The sequence below is a fragment of the Channa argus genome, chromosome 10, assembly GCF_033026475.1.
Source record: "Channa argus isolate prfri chromosome 10, Channa argus male v1.0, whole genome shotgun sequence".
NCBI lineage: Eukaryota > Metazoa > Chordata > Actinopteri > Anabantiformes > Channidae > Channa > Channa argus.
This window is the reverse complement of record NC_090206.1, coordinates 17685765-17703906: the sequence shown is the minus strand read 5'-3', so window position 1 is coordinate 17703906 and position 18142 is coordinate 17685765. Positions and strand designations below refer to the sequence as shown.

The following is an 18142-nucleotide window of genomic DNA, read 5'->3' as shown; positions in this document are numbered from 1 at the left end:
CCAGAAATGCATTAAAAGTAGTTCTTTCACACAGCACAAGTTCATTAGACTGATATGACAAGTTATATATCAGTAATAAAAGCATTTCAGCTTTATTTTGTTGATAACTGAGCTGACCTAACAGTTTTCTTTATTTCAGAGTTACCTTATTCCATCTCACTGTTTTGTAGTTATTGTAGTTACAGTAACCTCATTGAGTTATAGGACTAATGACGCGAATCTAGGAGAAATTCAAAACAACTTTGAGGAGGTCTACAACCAGTAGGAGGCAGTAATGCAACTTTAAGGTTGCAGCAGCCGTAAAAACCCCCAGAGAAGAAGAAGAAGAGATGTCCGGCCTTCATAACAGTCCGAGTGGGAACATTTTGTGTGTCGTGGTGGAACCAGCTGTTAGTCACCTGTATCCTTTGCTGTAGACTAAAGTCACACGTCAGACACAATTACACTGAATTCGTGTGTTTGGAGATGGACGGTGTCCCTTGCCTGCGGGTCCCACGGTGTCATGCGCAACAGTTCAGGTAATTAGCCATTTGGTGAGTTATTAGCTTTTAAAGGTAAAGCGGTTAGAATGCGTTGCTTTGGAGAAGCCTTCGATGGGAATATGGAGTTTTTTGTGGATGCTTGTGCTAATTGTCATATCCCCTTTAAACTACTTATTTTACAGAGAATGTTTACAGTTAAAAGGAGCTCTGGATCGTAGTTTGTGTATGTTGAAAGACTCAGATGCGACAGTCCTCCTGCCCGTTGTACCATCCTGTCTTCCACAATTTGATCTGCGATCTTTCCAAACCATGGTGGCTTCAGACGGTGCTTGTGAACTAGTTTGGAGTCAGGTACTTAAAGTTAAGTTTTTCTTAAGTACTATTAGCAACAAAAAGTACTGCATAGCAGCCGTACACTTTTGTCTATCGTTTCCATTGCAGTCTCCTCTTCAGTTAAAGACGGACAGAGGAAGGACAAGAAGTAATAAACTTGAGACAATTCTTCAGGAGCTTTTGGAGTCCCATGGCGAAAGATGGACTGAGGAGCTGAAGGAGGACCTCCCTCGCAGCTTCCAGAGGCATGAGGACCTAGTCCTGCTAGGAGACAGTTGTTTCTCCAAGCCACTGTGGAAGAAAATGGGTACTGTCATCAATCTTTTGGAAAATTTTTCCTTATTCTTAGATGTACAAAATAACTCGTTCGGGTATTTGATTGGCTTTTTACTTATTTAGATAGAAACCTCTGGAGTGCTGTAGCAAAAGGACTCAAGGCAAAGCGCCTGGCAAAGATCAGTCGAATATCCAACAATGGATTTAGATCCCCTGTAGTGACGATGTTATTAGGAGAACACAGCTGGGTCAATCATGTGGACAATGGAATTAAGTAAGTCTCAGTACTAATTAATTGTGGTCCCTGAAAAGGACTAATGATTAAATCATTAGTAAATCATATCCTAAACGTGTGTTTTCTTCACCTTTATTTCAGGTATCAGTTTGATGTTACTAAATGCATGTTCTCACCAGGAAATGTAACAGAGAAGCTGCGGTTGGCTGGATTTGACTGCAGAGGGGAAACGGTGGTGGATTTATATGCAGGTGGGAATCTACATCATAATTCTCTATCATTCAAATATTATAAAAGAGGGGACACATTTACACCTGTCTTATATTGTACAAAGTATACACAATAGCCTTGTAATAAAAATAACATCTGTGAACCTGATAATATAGATAGTCCTAGACTGAGGATGTTTCGGTGATACCTCCTAAATTATTTTTTCTTTATTCTGGTTTTGATAGCTGAATAATTATGTAGTTCCTAGTGCTCTATTGTAGTAATTTAATTAATATCAGTTATGACAGTGTTGGTGTGTAACTGTCGTAACTATCTTTTGTCAGGTATTGGATACTTCACTCTTCCATATCTGGTCCATGCGAAGGCCAGCCATGTCCATGCCTGTGAGTGGAACCCTGATTCTGTGGAAGCTTTACAGAGAAACCTGAAGGCAAACAGAGTGTCTGACCGCTGCACAATTCATCTAGGAGACAACCGACAAGTAATGTGTTTGCACTCTATAATGCTAATTTTGTTTGTTGTTTACACCATACAAAAATGACCTGCCTCCCAGTTACAGGGCTAAGTGTTGACTTGTGCCCCCTAGTGGTTGTGTTGGTACCAAAAAAGATACATTTTAAAACTGGATACATCAGTAGAATATATTTGGATTTACAGGCTTTTTTCGTGAGATAGTATAATAAACTCTGAGCCACACTGTTAACAACTATACCTGCACAAAAGTAGCAGTTTCTCCGTTGAGATAATATTGTAAAAATTTGACTTACAGTACAGTTGTTTTATGGAACATTCAGTTTAGGAAAAGTGTGTGTTGTGCTGTTATTACACACCTGTGCAGAGACTTTTTATTTTTATTTTAAAACATCAGTTTAAATATAAATCTTTTAAGCATGTAAATCAATAGAAGCTTGTATCTAATCTAATCTATCTAATCTAACACGGATTTTAGTAAAATGAGCCAATTGTTACATAAGAGTTACATTTCAACCTTTTAACTATCCTAAAATCTGAACTAATCAACATATTTGGTAACTATGAATATGTTAGAGATTGACTTGAGTTGATCACAGGATATTTTATCAACAATTCATATTTTGAACTATGCACTGTTCTATAGCTGTAACAGAAAGTTGGACAACACAAACCTGCTCTAAATGTATTACGAATGCAGTTTGGTTCTTTTCCTTTTGTTTGTTCTCTTAAATTCTGGTATAATTACAAGCACTTGGGACATTTTGGTGGTAGTGAAAACTGTGTTTTGTGAAATTCCCACCAAGTGCTAAACATTAGAGGCACTTGTGTGTTCTGTAGGGTCTGATTAGCACAGCTCTAGTTTTAAAATATCATATTCTGAGTCTGCAATCATTTCATAGGTGGAACCATTGAGATTTATGGCTTTCATCAGAACTTTTTCTTGGGATAATCATTTGGTTTACTGTGGTAAAACGCTTTTTATGTTTTGTTTTGTTTTGGTTCTTTTTCTCCAGCTTAAGCTCAGTGACATTGCAGATCGGGTAAATCTGGGTCTCATTCCGAGCTCTGAGGATGGCTGGCCTGTTGCCTGTCGCCTGCTGAAGAGAGCAACTGGTGGCATTTTACACATTCACCAAAATGTCACCTCACCATTACCGAACATCACATCCATTCCAGCAATCAATGATGCTGCTCAGAGGATTTCTGGAAGGAAAGCTGACAGAGAGGTGTGGCAATTCTGGGCCGATGACACAGCAAACCGCATTACTTCTCTCTTAAGGGACATCACTGGTGCACCATGGAAAACAAACATCCAGCACATAGAACATGTTAAGTCATATGCACCTCGTGTTCATCATGTTGTGTTAGACTTGGAGTGCAGACCATTTGGAATAATGTCATGAACACAGATACTAAGTGGGCTCTGCGATTGAATGTTCTATGATGAATTTTCTATGAGTTGTGAAATCAGCTGCTGCCACGTTATTTGTTAATCATGGGCAGGTTCACTAAGGACAAATTTCAGTTTTGTTGTGCATTCTAGAAATGCCCTGCCCTCATACATGCTATGTTGATCACATCTGGAAACTATCCAGTCATACCTCAACCACAGCCCTATCTGTTAGCCTCTGGATTACCCTGCTTTAGCATTGAGAGATTAGGTGTGCTCTTCAAAGACATGTCATTATTGTGTTACACTCATTTGTACTTACAGTGACACACAAACTTAAAAACTCCTATACTACGACTTGTTAAACATCTAGATTGGCATTAAGCAATAAAAGTTGTAAATGTTGATTTATACAGTACTACTCTGCTTTGCCAGTGTATCTATGGAACTATAGAAAGGCATGGTTTAATATGGAAATTATGTGAATCATATGATATGGCTTTAGTGGCCATCAGGTCTGAATCCAGTTGAATAGATAATGGATATTTTGAACCCAAATAAGGGAATGTCTTCTAGATGACTGGTGTTCATTCTTCCAGTAGTTTTAGTGCCAATGAGCACTGAAGCAGTTCTGAAAATGTGTGGCAGACCATAATTTTACTCATTGTTTTTTCTTTTTTTTTTTTGGTCCCCTTTTATCATTTGAAATGGAATTGCAGTGGTGCACTTGGAAACCACTGTTCATTTCTAGGTAGTCTCAGTGATCATTTGCTTAACAATGTTTTTTTTTCTACAGTAAGTCATCACTTTGCATACACCCTGACATCAAATAATGGCTTAGTTTTTAATAGGAAACTATACAGTCACACCATCTGCAGTGGTGGAAGAAGTACTGGTAAAGTATTACTAGTAACATTCCAGTACTCAAAGTAATAAATCTTGCAGAATAGCTAAATTTAGCAGCTTAAGTATATATGTCATTAAAATTTAAATATTAAATATTTAGGGAAGTACCTTAAATAAATAAATAAAAAAGTTTGTTTAATGAGAGTACTTGTGTAAAATCACATACTTTTCACCAATGGCAATTGTGTAAAACCAATTTATTGTGTAGCCCTATTTCCCATGGTCTTACTTTGGAGGATAAAAACATTTGTTTTTCCATTTGTGAGTCACAGTCATGGCTGAACTTACCTGAACTTTGTTGTGCATGTTATTTTTGGGAATATCAGTATATAAAATCTAGATGAGTTTTACAACCAGAAGCAGACGTGTATTTTTATATAGGGAAAACATGTTTGGTTAAGTCTACATATATCTAGACTTAGATGTGATCTGAAATTAGAAATTACTCCAGATGACATAATCTAGAGGAGTTTTACTACTAACTGCAGTGCTATATTTGAATATAGGAAAGGCAGGTTTGGTTAATACAATTTACATGTACTCCAGACAAAAAACACATGAAGCAAGTTGAAAATCGATTAAGCTAGTGGTTTATGTATATTTTCCATATGTTGCATTCCTATTTCCTCAAGATGTGAGTTGTGCAAAAAGTATCCCTATACTATCCCCACCCCCCTCTTTTTTCAACTTTCAAAATGCGTTTAAAACAAACAAATTATGGGAAGAAGGATCATAAATAATTGCTAAACCGATTCACGTCTTGTTAAACTTTCCACATTCGGCCCTTCTTCGGTAAATAGAGCACAGAAAATGCACCTGTCATGGAAAATGTTGGAGAGGCGCTCCTGCGTGTCCGCTGCAAACTTTCCTTATCTTCCGGTACTTGGGACTCTTCTAGTGCACAAAGTCAACAGTGTCGGAGACGGCGGCGAGAAGAAGACGACTTAAGGAGAAGACGCACGGATATGAACGTAGCTGATCAGTAAAGTCCAGTGTAAATGAGTTAAACACGGCTTTAGCACAACTAGCTTGTCTGCTCATTTTAACTGTTTTGCTGCGTTTTCTGACCGGAATATCACTTCACTGTCGCCCGTAGCGACACCAACTGTCTGTTAGCGGGGCGCAGGCAACTTTTAACAGGTGTGTTTCTTTTAATTAGCGAAAGCTTTTTTTGTTTTTATTATTGTTTTTTTTTTATGTAGGCTCAGCGTAGTAAAATAAATAAACCCAGGTCCCAAATCCGCAGCGATCGATTAAACGCAAAAGGAGCCATTAGGTGGATGTGCAGTGGTGAACGTTAGCATTTATACGGTTAATTGTATGTTGGTAACATAACGACGTAGCGATACGCTACGTTACGCTAACGTTCGACAGTGTGCTTGGCAGGCGTTACCATGGAGTTATTAATTCTAGAAATCTGCAATTTTAACGTTGCACTATTTTGATCTGTAGAGGTGATAACAACTGTCAGCTGTTTGGCATCTGCTGTCGTGGAGCTTTGTTTGTTGAATAAATATTCACCTCTTAACTCTGTAGAATCAAACTTTGAAGATGCTCCAGCAACTGAATTTAACTATATGTCAAGAGACAATCTGAGAAAACAGCAGAAAGTGCTGGTGTGGTTGTTTCTGGATGTCTGTCTGTGGGCCGATGATTTTCGTTTACACTGACAGAATGATAACGATAAAGCGCAAATAAAGTTGCTTTACGTGCAAACAGACTGCATCAGTATTATTTTTTTCTTTGGGTAGTACTAGATTTTTAGGCCCATGTGTACATAGCTACTTGGGTTTTAGGTGTGTTAAATATTTTAATATTGACAGTGTGAGATGTAAGACTTATAGCTGACTGTGCCAGCAGTAATGTGCTAAACCATGAAAAGCAAAGGAAATAATCAAAATTAAAATAAACTCAGAGGATTCAAGTCATTTGCATTTTATACCTGCATGCAAAGTGTTACTAAACTTTGATTTCTGTGCTTTATAAAATCTTTTGATTGTTTATAAGGGATTAATCCAGTTGGTGCATGATTGCTCTCTCATTTACTTCCTTGAAGGTTAGCTGGAGAAGTTGCCTTGGAGGTGTTCTTCAAGCCATGTAGTTAGTTGGCCTCAGTCATTTAAACAATGAGGAAAAAGGTCTCAGGTGTTGCATGGAGCGTAGAATTGCATTTTTCCAAACGATTAGCAGTCACAGTTTCCCCCTCACTTAAATTCAAAGCTATTTAAATAACACCCAGAGTATACAGTTTCAGGGAACATGGCAGATGACAAGTTTTATGTTAGGCTTAAACAAATCGTTCAGCTGCTGAGCTCCACCCGACTCTCTGTGTCCTTAGAGGGTGGGAACGCTATGTGACAGCCAAGTTCATGTTGTTTTTGCCTGTTCCACTCTAAACAACCTTTCACCCTGGCAGAGTCTTTCTGTGGGATTTTAACTCCCCTGGCATCCTGGCTTCTTTTCCTTATCTGTCAGTTTTAGAAAGCTGCTCTACAGTTTTTGACTAATTCCTGTCCTCTGATGAAATGGAAAACATGTCTAATGGTCAGTCTGGGTTTGCTTTTTCTAGATACCCATGGATTATAATAATTGATACATGACAACAGACGTTTTTTCATATATATCTTTTTAAATACAAGAACAAACATTGATGAGGTTGTTTAAATAAATCTAATTAGGCAATAGTTGTTTGCCTTCCTCCTTATTAATGATCCACCTCCAGCAGGGCAGAGTTATGCAGGAGGATTCTTGTGTACTAACAGCAGAAGCTTCACTGCATGAAGGCCAACAGGAAGAGAAAAAGGTCACTTGGTCGTCTACTTGTCAGTTGATTTAGACCATGCAACTCTCTCTATTTATCTGTATCTACCTCTGTAGATGATTTTTGATTTAAAAATTTTAATCAAAGTATATTTGCAGTAATATACTTTTGTACACCCTTTCAGTCAGTCTCTGATGTTCTGTGTTGTCTTCAGGTGATCTTCTTGATGCGACGGTGATTCGGCTAAGGCTGTTAACCCTCTGTAAGGGCTCTCGCTTGAAAGCACAATGCCTCAGGCAGCAGACACGATCAACCTGGGTTTTCTGTCTGAATCTGAGCGGGAGAATATCTTGAAGGTGCTGCAACGAGACGAAGAGCTGAGGCAAGCTGAGGATCAGCGTGTAAGGTGAGAAGAGGGTCCCTTCCTGTTGTTTGTCACTATGAGTTAGTAAAAAAGTATGTAAGGGTATGCAATATTATTTGTAATATCTATTATTGTTAAAACAAAAGAGTTATGTCAGCAGGACTGATGTAAAAATTATCTTAATGCACATGTAACAAGAAATGTTACTATTGGAAATGGAGCTGGCATTGTTAGTCCAAATGACAGCCCTGACATGTTTAAAAGTCAGTTCATTTCAGGACATACAGTTTTCACATATAAATGTAAACGAAAAAAAACATTCTGTATCAGGAAGGTTTGTATGTTATGTATAAATGCAAAAGATTAAAATACTGATATCTGGCATTAGTTTGTTGTTTATGTGTCATTGTAGGTATCATATACTTATCACTGTGTCTTGCACGTACTGTGGTGGGTTGTTACTGGCAAAGTTATTTGGGTTATTATATTTACTTTAATTTTTATTTATGCAATGGTTTGGCTTGGAAATGTTATATGAAAATGTGCTGTTTTGTCATCAGTAATAAAAAAAGAAAAAATATTATCTTATCGGCACTAGAATTTCAAATAGTACCCAGCCCTTGTTGCTGGGTGCAGACAAATATACGCAAGAAGTTATGTAGTTGACAAGAAAGATATAAGTACCTTATCTTGATATTTAGATTTTTGTCTTGCTGCCTGCGACACTTTGACATACTGCTGGGTATTAATTAAGTAACATCATTGCTAAACAGTGGAAATTGGTGTTATATTTATGTCAGGAAGCTGAGGACAGAGTTGCAGGATGTAAAGAGGAAAGGGGCCAAACGTGGTGATGAAAGCTACAGTCAGCGAAGCTGTGGCCGGTGCCTGGAGCCTCTGAGTCGACTAGCTCTTTTCCCCCGACAATGTAAGATGTGCCACCACCATATTTGCCAAAAATGCCAAACTGTCCTCCCTGATGGATCATGGCTTTGCAGCGTGTGCATCAAAGAGTCGTAAGACCTGTTTTGTTCATACTCTCCCATAACGTGTTCAATTACAGCAGATATTTTATGTGAACCAAAATATAAGTAAATACAAATGCTCTTTTATGATTTATTTTCCAAAGGTTTATTTGAAAGCAATGCATCATTTAGGATGAAATTAATATTCAGAGAATGAGATTAATTACAATCATAAATAGTTTAAATTACAAAATTAATAGTAATCCATATTTTTAGCTTGTATTTTTCACTTGTGCATAATTACCAATTCAATCCACTTTCTCTTTACATGTACAAAAAGGGATTAGGAACAACGGTTACTGGTGGACAGAAGTGGCAAAGTGGCGGTTTATTACGTGCAGTTGACTAAAATTACTTAATTCCAGTATTGCAGCAATAGGGATTATTGGGCTGTATTGTATTATATAGAAGGCTGCTTTTGTTATTTAGCCTACCTTCACTGATTCAAAATTGGTTGGACAAATAAAATGAAACACAACACCACAAACTACCGTCTCCAAAACAACACGCTATTAGTTACATTTCCAAAACCGTTTGGACTTACTCTTAACATTGAAACACTGGTCAGTGGAGGATTTTTTGCAGCACTATTCTACTAGGCTGCAGGGTTTTTAAGATGGGTCCACCTTTTTATAAATAAACATTTTAAATACAGCAGAACACTAATGAGATGGGAGTGCACAGCTCCCAGTATGTTGGGAAGCCATTTCCTAATATGGAATTTAGGTGTTAGATAGGTTTACATTTTCTTTAGTTTAGGCTTGTATTTATATTGATTTCAGGGATCTTAAGAAAAGGACAGGCGACTGGTTCTACGATCAGAGAGTCAACCGCTTCATCACAACACCTGCACACGATCTAGTGAGGATCTCCTTAAGAAAGCCTCGTGAGTACAGGAAGAGGAAAAGGGTATGAATTGTTCAACCAGGAATGTAAACAGTACTCAGCCCAGGCCAACTGAAATGCCCCCAGAAAGAAGAATGTGATCCCTGTTCAACAGTACATGAAGACAAATGTTTAAAACTTGGCAAGATAGCATTGATTTGATTTAACCTTGTTCTTTACAGCAAATAAGCGTGAGACAACAGGAGAAGCACTGATGAAAAGTACTGAAATAAAGCTAGATCCTCCCACCCCTGTGCCGCGGGCCAGGCAGAAAAATCCGACGACTGACAAAAGGTTTATTGTCATTCTTTATATCAGTTTTGTCAGTTTTAGAAAAGTCTGTGAACAAAGATTAAGAAAACCTTAACCCTTTTTGTGAAACTTTCTCTGGCAGTCAGTCAAGTGAGAATTCAGGATCGGTTGCTTCAAGGGAATCCTTTGAGTCAAAGCCACGCAGTGATATAGAGTCAGAAAATGCCAGTATAAGCACCAGTACAACTGAGAATAAGTGTGGCCATGTGACCCCTGACCGACCAAGGTAAACTGATCTTTATTTATTTTAAAAGGCACAAACATGACCACTAACCTCAAAGCAACAGCAGGAAGTGCAGTATTTAGTCCTCTTCCCCCTGCAGATAGTCAGTGCTGTGCCTGGCCAAGTTTGATAACAAGATGACCAGAGCTGTGTCAGATCTGTTTGGAATCGAGATAGTTGTTACAAAATCCTTTAAACTCTCACATACTAAGTCCATAAATCCCTAAAGCTTTAAACCGTACATTTGGATTAGTTTGCCTGTAATTTTAAACAGTTTTTCAACTCAATCGTGTTAAAAAGCAAACCTGTTAAACTCCCTCTACATTGAAGTAGTGTTTCAACAAAATTGAAAACTTAACCATTGCTCAGGTCTTTCAGTAAACACATTTTCTGATATGAAATAAATTAATCAGCCCAAGTGTGTCTTCTCACATACACAATGTCATAGTTTGCAGATGCACTGATAAAACCGTGTGATAGAATCAGTGTGGTCATATAATAATTTCGAAGATGGGAGCTGTATGCTCAGAAATACAAATGCAAAATTATGCATGGGACAAAACTCCATTTAAATTAGTAATTTATTCCAGTTTTCAGGCTTGGTTGTTTCTACTGTGGAGCCTGGGAAATTTCATCTGCCTGAAATGTTGTCATTTTATCTCTTAAAATAGTACCGCAGATTAAATATGAAAACTTAATTTTATTAGGGTAATAAGTTACATATGTTTGATTTCTTTTGTCAACAGGAAGGAAAAAACCCCGTCTCGGTCCAGCCTGGCAGGATCCAGTGTTTCTAGTCTTACTATCCCAGCCAAAACAGATGTTGTCAGTGTTGATGGCAGCTCAGAAACTAACGCTGTAGGAGGCTTTTAAGATGACACGATGTAAAACTATTTGTATTTTTTTTTTGTCTTCTCTGACTGTATCTGACCTTTTCACCACAGGTGTCCGAAGTAAAACAGGTCAGTCCGAGCCCAGAGTTGGATGTTGACAGACTCTTCAAGAAGAGCATCAAACGAGCTCCAAAGCCTCAAGGTTGGTGTGATGTTAACAAAAGCAGTGCCTGGGGGCGCGTTTGTTTGTTTCTTTGTCTTTTCCTGCAGCAAATGAATGGATGTGCATATAGCTGTTCAATTGCTTCTCTGTACATTTTGTTAAAGAGCATGTATCAACATTGGACCTACGTGATAGACGAGAAACATTGGAGGCCCCAATGGGCAACAGGAGCCAGTCGGTACCTGGCTTAGACATTAAGGTGAGTTCCAAGCTGAAAAGTCCCAAAATCGTATGTAACATATATACCGTTTCGGATTTTTAAACTTGTATGCTCGGAAGTCAGTTTTGCCTGCCATTTTGTTGCCACATATCTGTTCTCTGAGCACCAAAAATGGGGAAAACCCCACAGTAGTGACACAAAACGGTAATTTCATTAGTTTCTTTTTTTGGGGGGGTGGAGTCATTTTTCAGCATTTTCAACAGACTGCATACTTCACATTGTTCATGGCTAACAGCGCTAAAAACATTAAGTAGTAGTGACAGTAAGGGCAACAGAATACGTTTTGTCCTGTCAAACATACTATTTAAATGAAATATTATGTACATTTTTAGAAACACCGAAAGTACTTTGCTTTCAGATAATTCAACTTTTTCTGATTTGATCAGTTTTATTTATTTTTTTTAATCTATGTTTGCCAAGTTAAAGGCACAAAAATCAAGGGTTTCATTGGCCTTAATTATGTAATATAGCATATTCATTTGAGCTTTCTTAGTATGACATTATCTGTTTAATAAACAAAGAGGTATATTTTATCTATTACTCTTAAGGACAAACCTTTTATTTTTTTAAAAAAAAGGAAATCTAATGGGTGTTAAAAATGTGTGTGCATATGATCATATGACCCTCTGAATGTGTGTTATGGTACCACAGGAAGATGAAGAGGAGGATGAAGACATTGACAGTTTAGTAAGCTTTCATAAAAGGTCGCTGGCTTCGAGCTCCTCCAGCCTACATAGCTCAAAGGTAAAGTATTGACATTGCTCACATTAGTCTTCTAAAGGCTGTTTGAAGAGCAGCTCATTATGTCTGTTAGAACGGAACTGATGTTAGATAATCTGGATGAGGATCTCTACTCTCAGGATATCCTCTAGCAAGTTCAGAAGAGAGCACTTTCTGTGTAGTATGCCAAAATGTTTCAATAGTTACCAACACCACTATGATGGAGGCTGTTGCTTTTGATTTAGATATGGACACAAACATTCTGATCTCTTCATTGTTTTTCTCTGACTCATTTTTCCTTATTTATTTTGTATTCTTTCTTTGTTTCCACATTAAATAATAATTGTAATCTGGGTTTTAGAATATTGACCTGTGGCATTAAGCCTTTACAGCATGTCTGTCCAAATATTATCCATATGTCAATATCTAGTATCTGTGAAACTTAAAACAAACAGAGGAGCTGGTAGTTATTTATTGATGTCAGGCATGTGGATTTATCTGCAGACTACGCTTGGTAGTATGATGAGCATTTACAGTGAAGCAGGAGACTTTGACAGTGTGGAGGTGAGTGGAGAAGTCGTCTTCTCTATAATCTACGATGAACACACCCAGAGCCTCCAGGTCTTCATCAAGGAGTGCAATGAGCTGGCCTACGGAGACGCCTCACGTCAGCTATCTAACCCGTAAATATGAAGAAATGTTCACTTTTTCTAAACATTCAGAAGCTACAATAGGAGAGACGCCACATTTAAAGTAGAGTTTGTGCCATATTCAGCTCTAAAACAGACACATCAGAGTTGTTAACACAGCTATAATGGGAAAAGATAAGACGTTACTGTGTTTACAGAGTCTTGATCATCGTGTCCCAGTGGTGATGACTTAAGCTTCAAAGGAAATTGAATGTCAACAGATATTTTTAACAGCATGTAGCCAGGAAATACAAAAAAAAACATAGTCCATGTGCTTGGGAAAAACACTGTTTGACATAGTTTTCTGATTTTGTGTTTCAGTTATGTCAAATGTTATCTACTCCCCGACAAATCCCGCCAAAGCAAAAGGAAGACGAGCACGAAGAGAAACACCATCAACCCCGTCTACAACGAAACATTAAAGGTGATGGTTTATAACTGGTAACTCTCTCACTGTATCAAAACTGTTGACCTTATCCCATTGACTTTATGACACACCCAGATTAGTGACCTTGTGCCATGCCTGCTACAAATAATGACCGCACCTACAGAGACCTTAGGATTGATATTGACATTAACGATTAGAAAAGCTGTTGTCAAATATTGACTTTGGTCCTGGTTTCCAGTGTAAATTCTACTTCAACACAGAGCCAACCAAAACTGTTGGAAAGAAAATCAGCTTGATTGTGTTTCTGTAATTAGCCTTTGAAAGGTTTGGTAAACAACACAATTATTTAAATGACTTTACATGCAACATCATATGAAATCAGCTTTCGTCATTTATTTACAACCCCATTTGGCACCAGAGCAATAATACTTCATAGGATTTTTCCATCATTGTATCATTACCAGTGTCTTTAATCCTTGTATTGTTCTCTACCAGTACTCCATCAGTCGCACGCAGTTATTCACACGCTCCTTGTTGATATCAGTCTGGCATCATGGTCGCCTCAGCCGCAACACCTTCCTGGGGGAGGTGGAGATCGCTCTGGACTGTCGAGACCTCGACTCCCCATATGAGGATCGTGTTGTTCTCATGGCGAAGGTAGATAAGAGAAACTAAATTCATCAATTTTTTTCTTATAAAAAACAAAAGTTTACATTCAGTGTTACTCACCAAAACAGTGTGGATCCTTGAGGTCTAACAACATCTTTAAGGCATTTCCTTCCTTAATGAATATTCCTTAATAAGGTTGCTTAGTGCAACTTTGCAAAAATGATTTTCATTTCATTTCTGCTCTACCGAGACCTCTCTCTGCTCACTCTGAAACAGCTTCCGCTATGCTCTGCTCAGCCCTTCAGGTAGTTGTAGTTATTAAATTACAATGGTACAAAACTTCATAATGGAGCAATCAATCATTTCTCTTTTCTGATACGTCAAAAGTGTGAGGCTTCAAATCCACCTCTCCACTGAAGAAAAGTTATGGAGCACATTTCTATTTAACATTGTTTAAACGAATGTTGCATGGTGTAGCATTCCAAATTGGAAACTAGTATTGAGTCTGTGCTAACAGGCAAATCATCTTATTTTCTTCATTTGGTTTTTTTTTTTTTCATTTTTTTACATTTGCACGTGAACTGCTGTCCACTGTAGTATGATACCATTGGCAGGAGTGAGCATTGTGTGATCCACACGCACGCATATGTTCATCTTTTTGCCAACCAACTTTTACAATCAGCTGTCAAACTACTTGCAGAAAGAATTTATTTGTTTGTCCTCTTGTTTGCCTTTTTTATCCTCATGCATGAAAAACAGTGTAGACTAAATTATATAATCTTCTCCTCGAAGTTGATTTAACATTGTTCTCTGCCATTTTCTGATAAACAAAACATCTGCTTACAGTGTGCTTCTCTTGCTGTGTGTGTATCCTTGAGGAAAACAAATAAGTTAATTGCAATTAAATCCTTTGCATTTCTTTTTAAACTTGCATTATGTATGACAGTTCTACTTGATAGTAGTAATGCTAGTGGTAACCTAAGTTGCAAATTGTAGCTTTACATTTATAAACATTACTATGAACATTTATAATACAAAGTTGTGCCAATAACCAAAGTTTTCAAAACAAAAGCAACATTTAAAGTGCTCCAAAAACAATGGTGTCAGCTAAAATTTCATGAAGATGATATGCAAAAAGTAAAGTCAAATAAGGATGTTAAGCTCCGAAAAGTCATGGTAGCAAGGACCAACCTTTAGCTAAAACGGGCTGACAGAGTTACCATGACTGTGCAGGATATGGTAGACTTACAAATTTTTAGAAAAAAGTGCAGTGTTACAGATTATGTTCATTGGGCCTTTTACCCAGCATATCTGAGAGGAAACTTTTGCACATTTAAAATCAGAACGAGTAGCCAGAAGGTCAAAGCAAATCAAAACAAGGTGAAGTTATTGATTGGCTGTAAGCATTAGAGCCTGACCAGTATAGATCTGGGCTCTCACAGATTTATGGTGTTGGCAGATAGAAATGCAGAACATAAAATGCCATGATTGTATTTAAGTAATTACAAAAATGAATCAATTACATATTTATACAAACTAGCAGATGGAAATGGGCTAGAAATATGCTGCCTCTGCATTCTTCTTTGAGATAACTCAAATAACATTAATGAAAGAAAATAATGATTATGGTTGTTAGGAATTTGTCAGTGTTAATGGGTATTTCTTTAATAATTCAGTACGGACCTCTGTATTATTTCCACTGTCAAGTGCTGATCAGGTGTAGAAGACTGTATGTAAGGATCTGAGATGTCCCCAATGGATCCTCCAGAATCTATATCATGACCTAACTGAGCAATTTAAAAGACCCGTATCTTGAATAAATAAAACTGGTCAAATGCTGATTTAAATATATTGCTTTTACTGAACCAGTCCACCACAACGCTTATTAACCATACATGTAGTACACTTTGTCAGTAATGGCAGATCTTGAATACCTGTTTGATAACTAGGACGCAACTTGCAGAAATGAATCACTGAAGCCTCTGCTTCACGCTTAAACCAGAGTTAAATGTGTTTTTACGTTCAAGGAGCAAATTTTGTATGGTACCATTTAGGTAAAGGTAAGTATTGTATCTGACTTGGTATTGGCAGATATTTCAGGTTGACAGTGGGATCCCAAACAACCTGATTGGGACCTCGACTCTAAGGAAAAGTGAGGTTTGTATTATGGTTTGAATTCTTTTACAAATGTGTTTTAGTAAATATATCTGCTTTCCTTTAAACAGTCAGCCTCTGCTGTGCCAGCCTCACCTTTCGCTCAGTACAAAGGAGAGTTGGTGATCTCTTTGAAGTATATCACACCTACAAAGACAGCAACTGAGAAAAGCAAAGGTAAAATTAAAAAAAGTAAAACTGCATGAAACTTTTATTGTGTTTGGTTCAAATTTCTAAGTGTGCCTCTTATTTCCTCTTTAGGCAAAAAGGCAGCGACAGAGGAAGGTGGAGAACTCCATGTCCTAATCAAAGAGGCAAAGAATCTGATAGCAATGAAAACAGGAGGCACATCAGATAGTTTTGTAAAAGGGTAGGTGATTTATCCGGGATTGTTTGTTTTACAGACAGATTTATGTTTTTGAATTAATTTTGAGTTTGTGGCTCCACAGATACTTGTTCCCAGTAACAGCAAAGACTACAAAGAAGAAGACTCCAGTTGTGAAAAAGAACCTGAACCCCCACTATGACCATATATTTGTGTACAAAGGTCTGGCTTTGGACCAGATGAAGGAGATGTGTCTAGAGCTGACTGTGTGGGACAGAGAGGCCATGTTGAGCAATGAATTCCTGGGTGGAGTTCGGCTCAGCTCTGGTAAAGGTAAAGCCAATTCAGAAAATTCATATATTTTCCTTTGTAGATTCATTATACTGTGTTCTTTTCAGATATTTTCTATTGACAGCAGCTACAGCTTCTACTATGTAACAGTAGACTTTTTGCTTCTTAAATATTTCTCCTGTTCATACTGGCCATTAAAAGATCTTTTCCACACTTCCGTGCCCACAAATCAACAATTTGTCTATAAATTTAAATTGGAATCCTCTGCAGTCTAAGTTAGCCATATGAAAATATTCTAATACAAAAGTACAAAATCCTTTTTTTTTCCATCCACTGCAGCAAAATGTGGGAAAAGTGTTTATTTTTAATACAAATATTACTTAATTATTATAATTTAGTAATATATCACCTCAGTTGGCTAACTTAAACTGATAAGGTTCATGTTGTTGCACAAAACAAAAACTGTATATTTTTTCCACTTCTCTTAAATTGTAATCATTTTTAAAAGGGGCCTATTAACAGCTGAATTAAATGGGAAGAATGATTACAGCAATCAAAACATGTTTTGGTGTTTGTAAAGGCACCAGACAACACCAAATTTTTAAAAAATTGTGGAGCTATCCTTTAGTTGCTATTTAGTGTTCAGATCATGATTGGACACTGGGAGCAACCATGTAATTTTTATGTCGTGGGCCAACCTCTCTAGACTTGAGCGTAACACTGAGACAAAGACAAACCGTTTTCTAGTTTACTCTCAAAGCAGACCTGCATTTGTCAGAAATGCACTGAATTTTAGATTACTGCTGAATCACACAAGAAGAATTCATGCCTCTTTCCCCAGCATGAAATCTGGGTAAAAGCAATTTACCATTAGTAATATTAACAGACTCTGCAGTAATTCTGCATTCAACCGTGTAATCTTCACCCCTGTAGGCACTGTTAAAATAGGAAAGGAGGAAGTGGTAATGGACTCACTAGGAGAAGAGGTGAGCCTGTGGGAGAAGATGATGCAGTACCCTGGCTCGTGGGCAGAGGGCACTCTTCCATTGCGTTCTACTATGGGGAAGGGCAAATGAGGACACCAGCAGAGGCCTGGGTCTTCAAACAAAAGACGCTGCATGGTGGGAATCTGGGGTCTGAGACTAATATGAGATTGTAGACTTTCTTTTTTTTTTTTCGGCAAGTTTATCAGACCAGAAACCTGGATGCTGCAGTGAGCAGACTCACAGCTGATTGGCTGTAAGAAGACTAATAGTTCAGGCCTGCTGGACACCTCTGCTCACACAGGCTTCCCTGTATGGGGTTCATCTTCATCATGGCTCTTCCCTGACTAACGACTGGTGTTATTTCAAAATTGTGCCAAAGCATCACAACACTAAATATATTGTAATAGCTTTAACACGGTTATTTTGTTTTCAGGCTTTATGTATTTTTGCAATACAACATCATGCACAGCACTTGCCACAGAAACAGTGTCATAATGTGTCACCTTATTATTTTATAATTATGTACAGAATTACTCTGGCTATCATAGAAGATTGTGCTTAGATTAATGTACACCATTGCATTTTACTCTCAGATTATATTATAAAATTATATAATAAATTGAATAAAAAGTCTTATGGAATTCTTCTATTTGCAGATATAAATGTTGAGTTCAACTTATCATTCCTTTTTGGATTGTGATCAGTCATGTTTACTTCAAGGTTGCCAAAAATATTCTGTTTAGCTAATAAAAATGGACCAAACTTATAACATGCCTGATCTTTGACCAAAAAATAACCTGGGTTTTT

General features: G+C 37.6%; 2 protein-coding genes across 4 annotated transcripts; both read left to right on the top strand.

The window, feature by feature from the left end:
* Positions 1-103: 103 nt before the first annotated feature.
* trmt12 (tRNA methyltransferase 12 homolog) lies at positions 104-3832 on the top strand. The gene is made up of 7 exons (XM_067518094.1): positions 104-518; positions 665-833; positions 924-1122; positions 1215-1365; positions 1468-1577; positions 1881-2038; positions 3045-3832. Exons 1-7 carry the CDS (start codon positions 466-468, stop codon positions 3432-3434), a joined length of 1230 nt encoding a protein of 409 aa, XP_067374195.1. The 5' UTR covers positions 104-465; the 3' UTR covers positions 3435-3832.
* Positions 3833-5069: 1237 nt separating this feature from the next.
* On the top strand, positions 5070-18104 carry sytl4 (synaptotagmin-like 4). Of its 3 annotated transcripts, XM_067518089.1 has the most exons (17): positions 5083-5467; positions 7303-7494; positions 8253-8468; positions 9260-9363; positions 9545-9656; positions 9757-9900; positions 10644-10755; positions 10842-10932; positions 11058-11152; positions 11825-11917; positions 12398-12576; positions 12904-13006; positions 13466-13627; positions 15805-15910; positions 15995-16103; positions 16183-16391; positions 17283-18104. In XM_067518089.1, exons 2-17 carry the CDS (start codon positions 7376-7378, stop codon positions 17423-17425), a joined length of 2097 nt encoding a protein of 698 aa, XP_067374190.1. In that variant the 5' UTR covers positions 5083-5467; positions 7303-7375; the 3' UTR covers positions 17426-18104. The 3 variants fall into 3 exon arrangements, with proteins under 3 accessions (XP_067374188.1, XP_067374190.1, XP_067374189.1); XM_067518087.1 differs by lacking the exon at positions 17283-18104 and having other exon boundaries at positions 5070-5467; positions 16183-17219; XM_067518088.1 differs by lacking the exons at positions 5083-5467; positions 17283-18104 and adding an exon at positions 6992-7130 and having other exon boundaries at positions 16183-17220.
* The last annotated feature ends 38 nt before the right edge of the window (positions 18105-18142 follow it).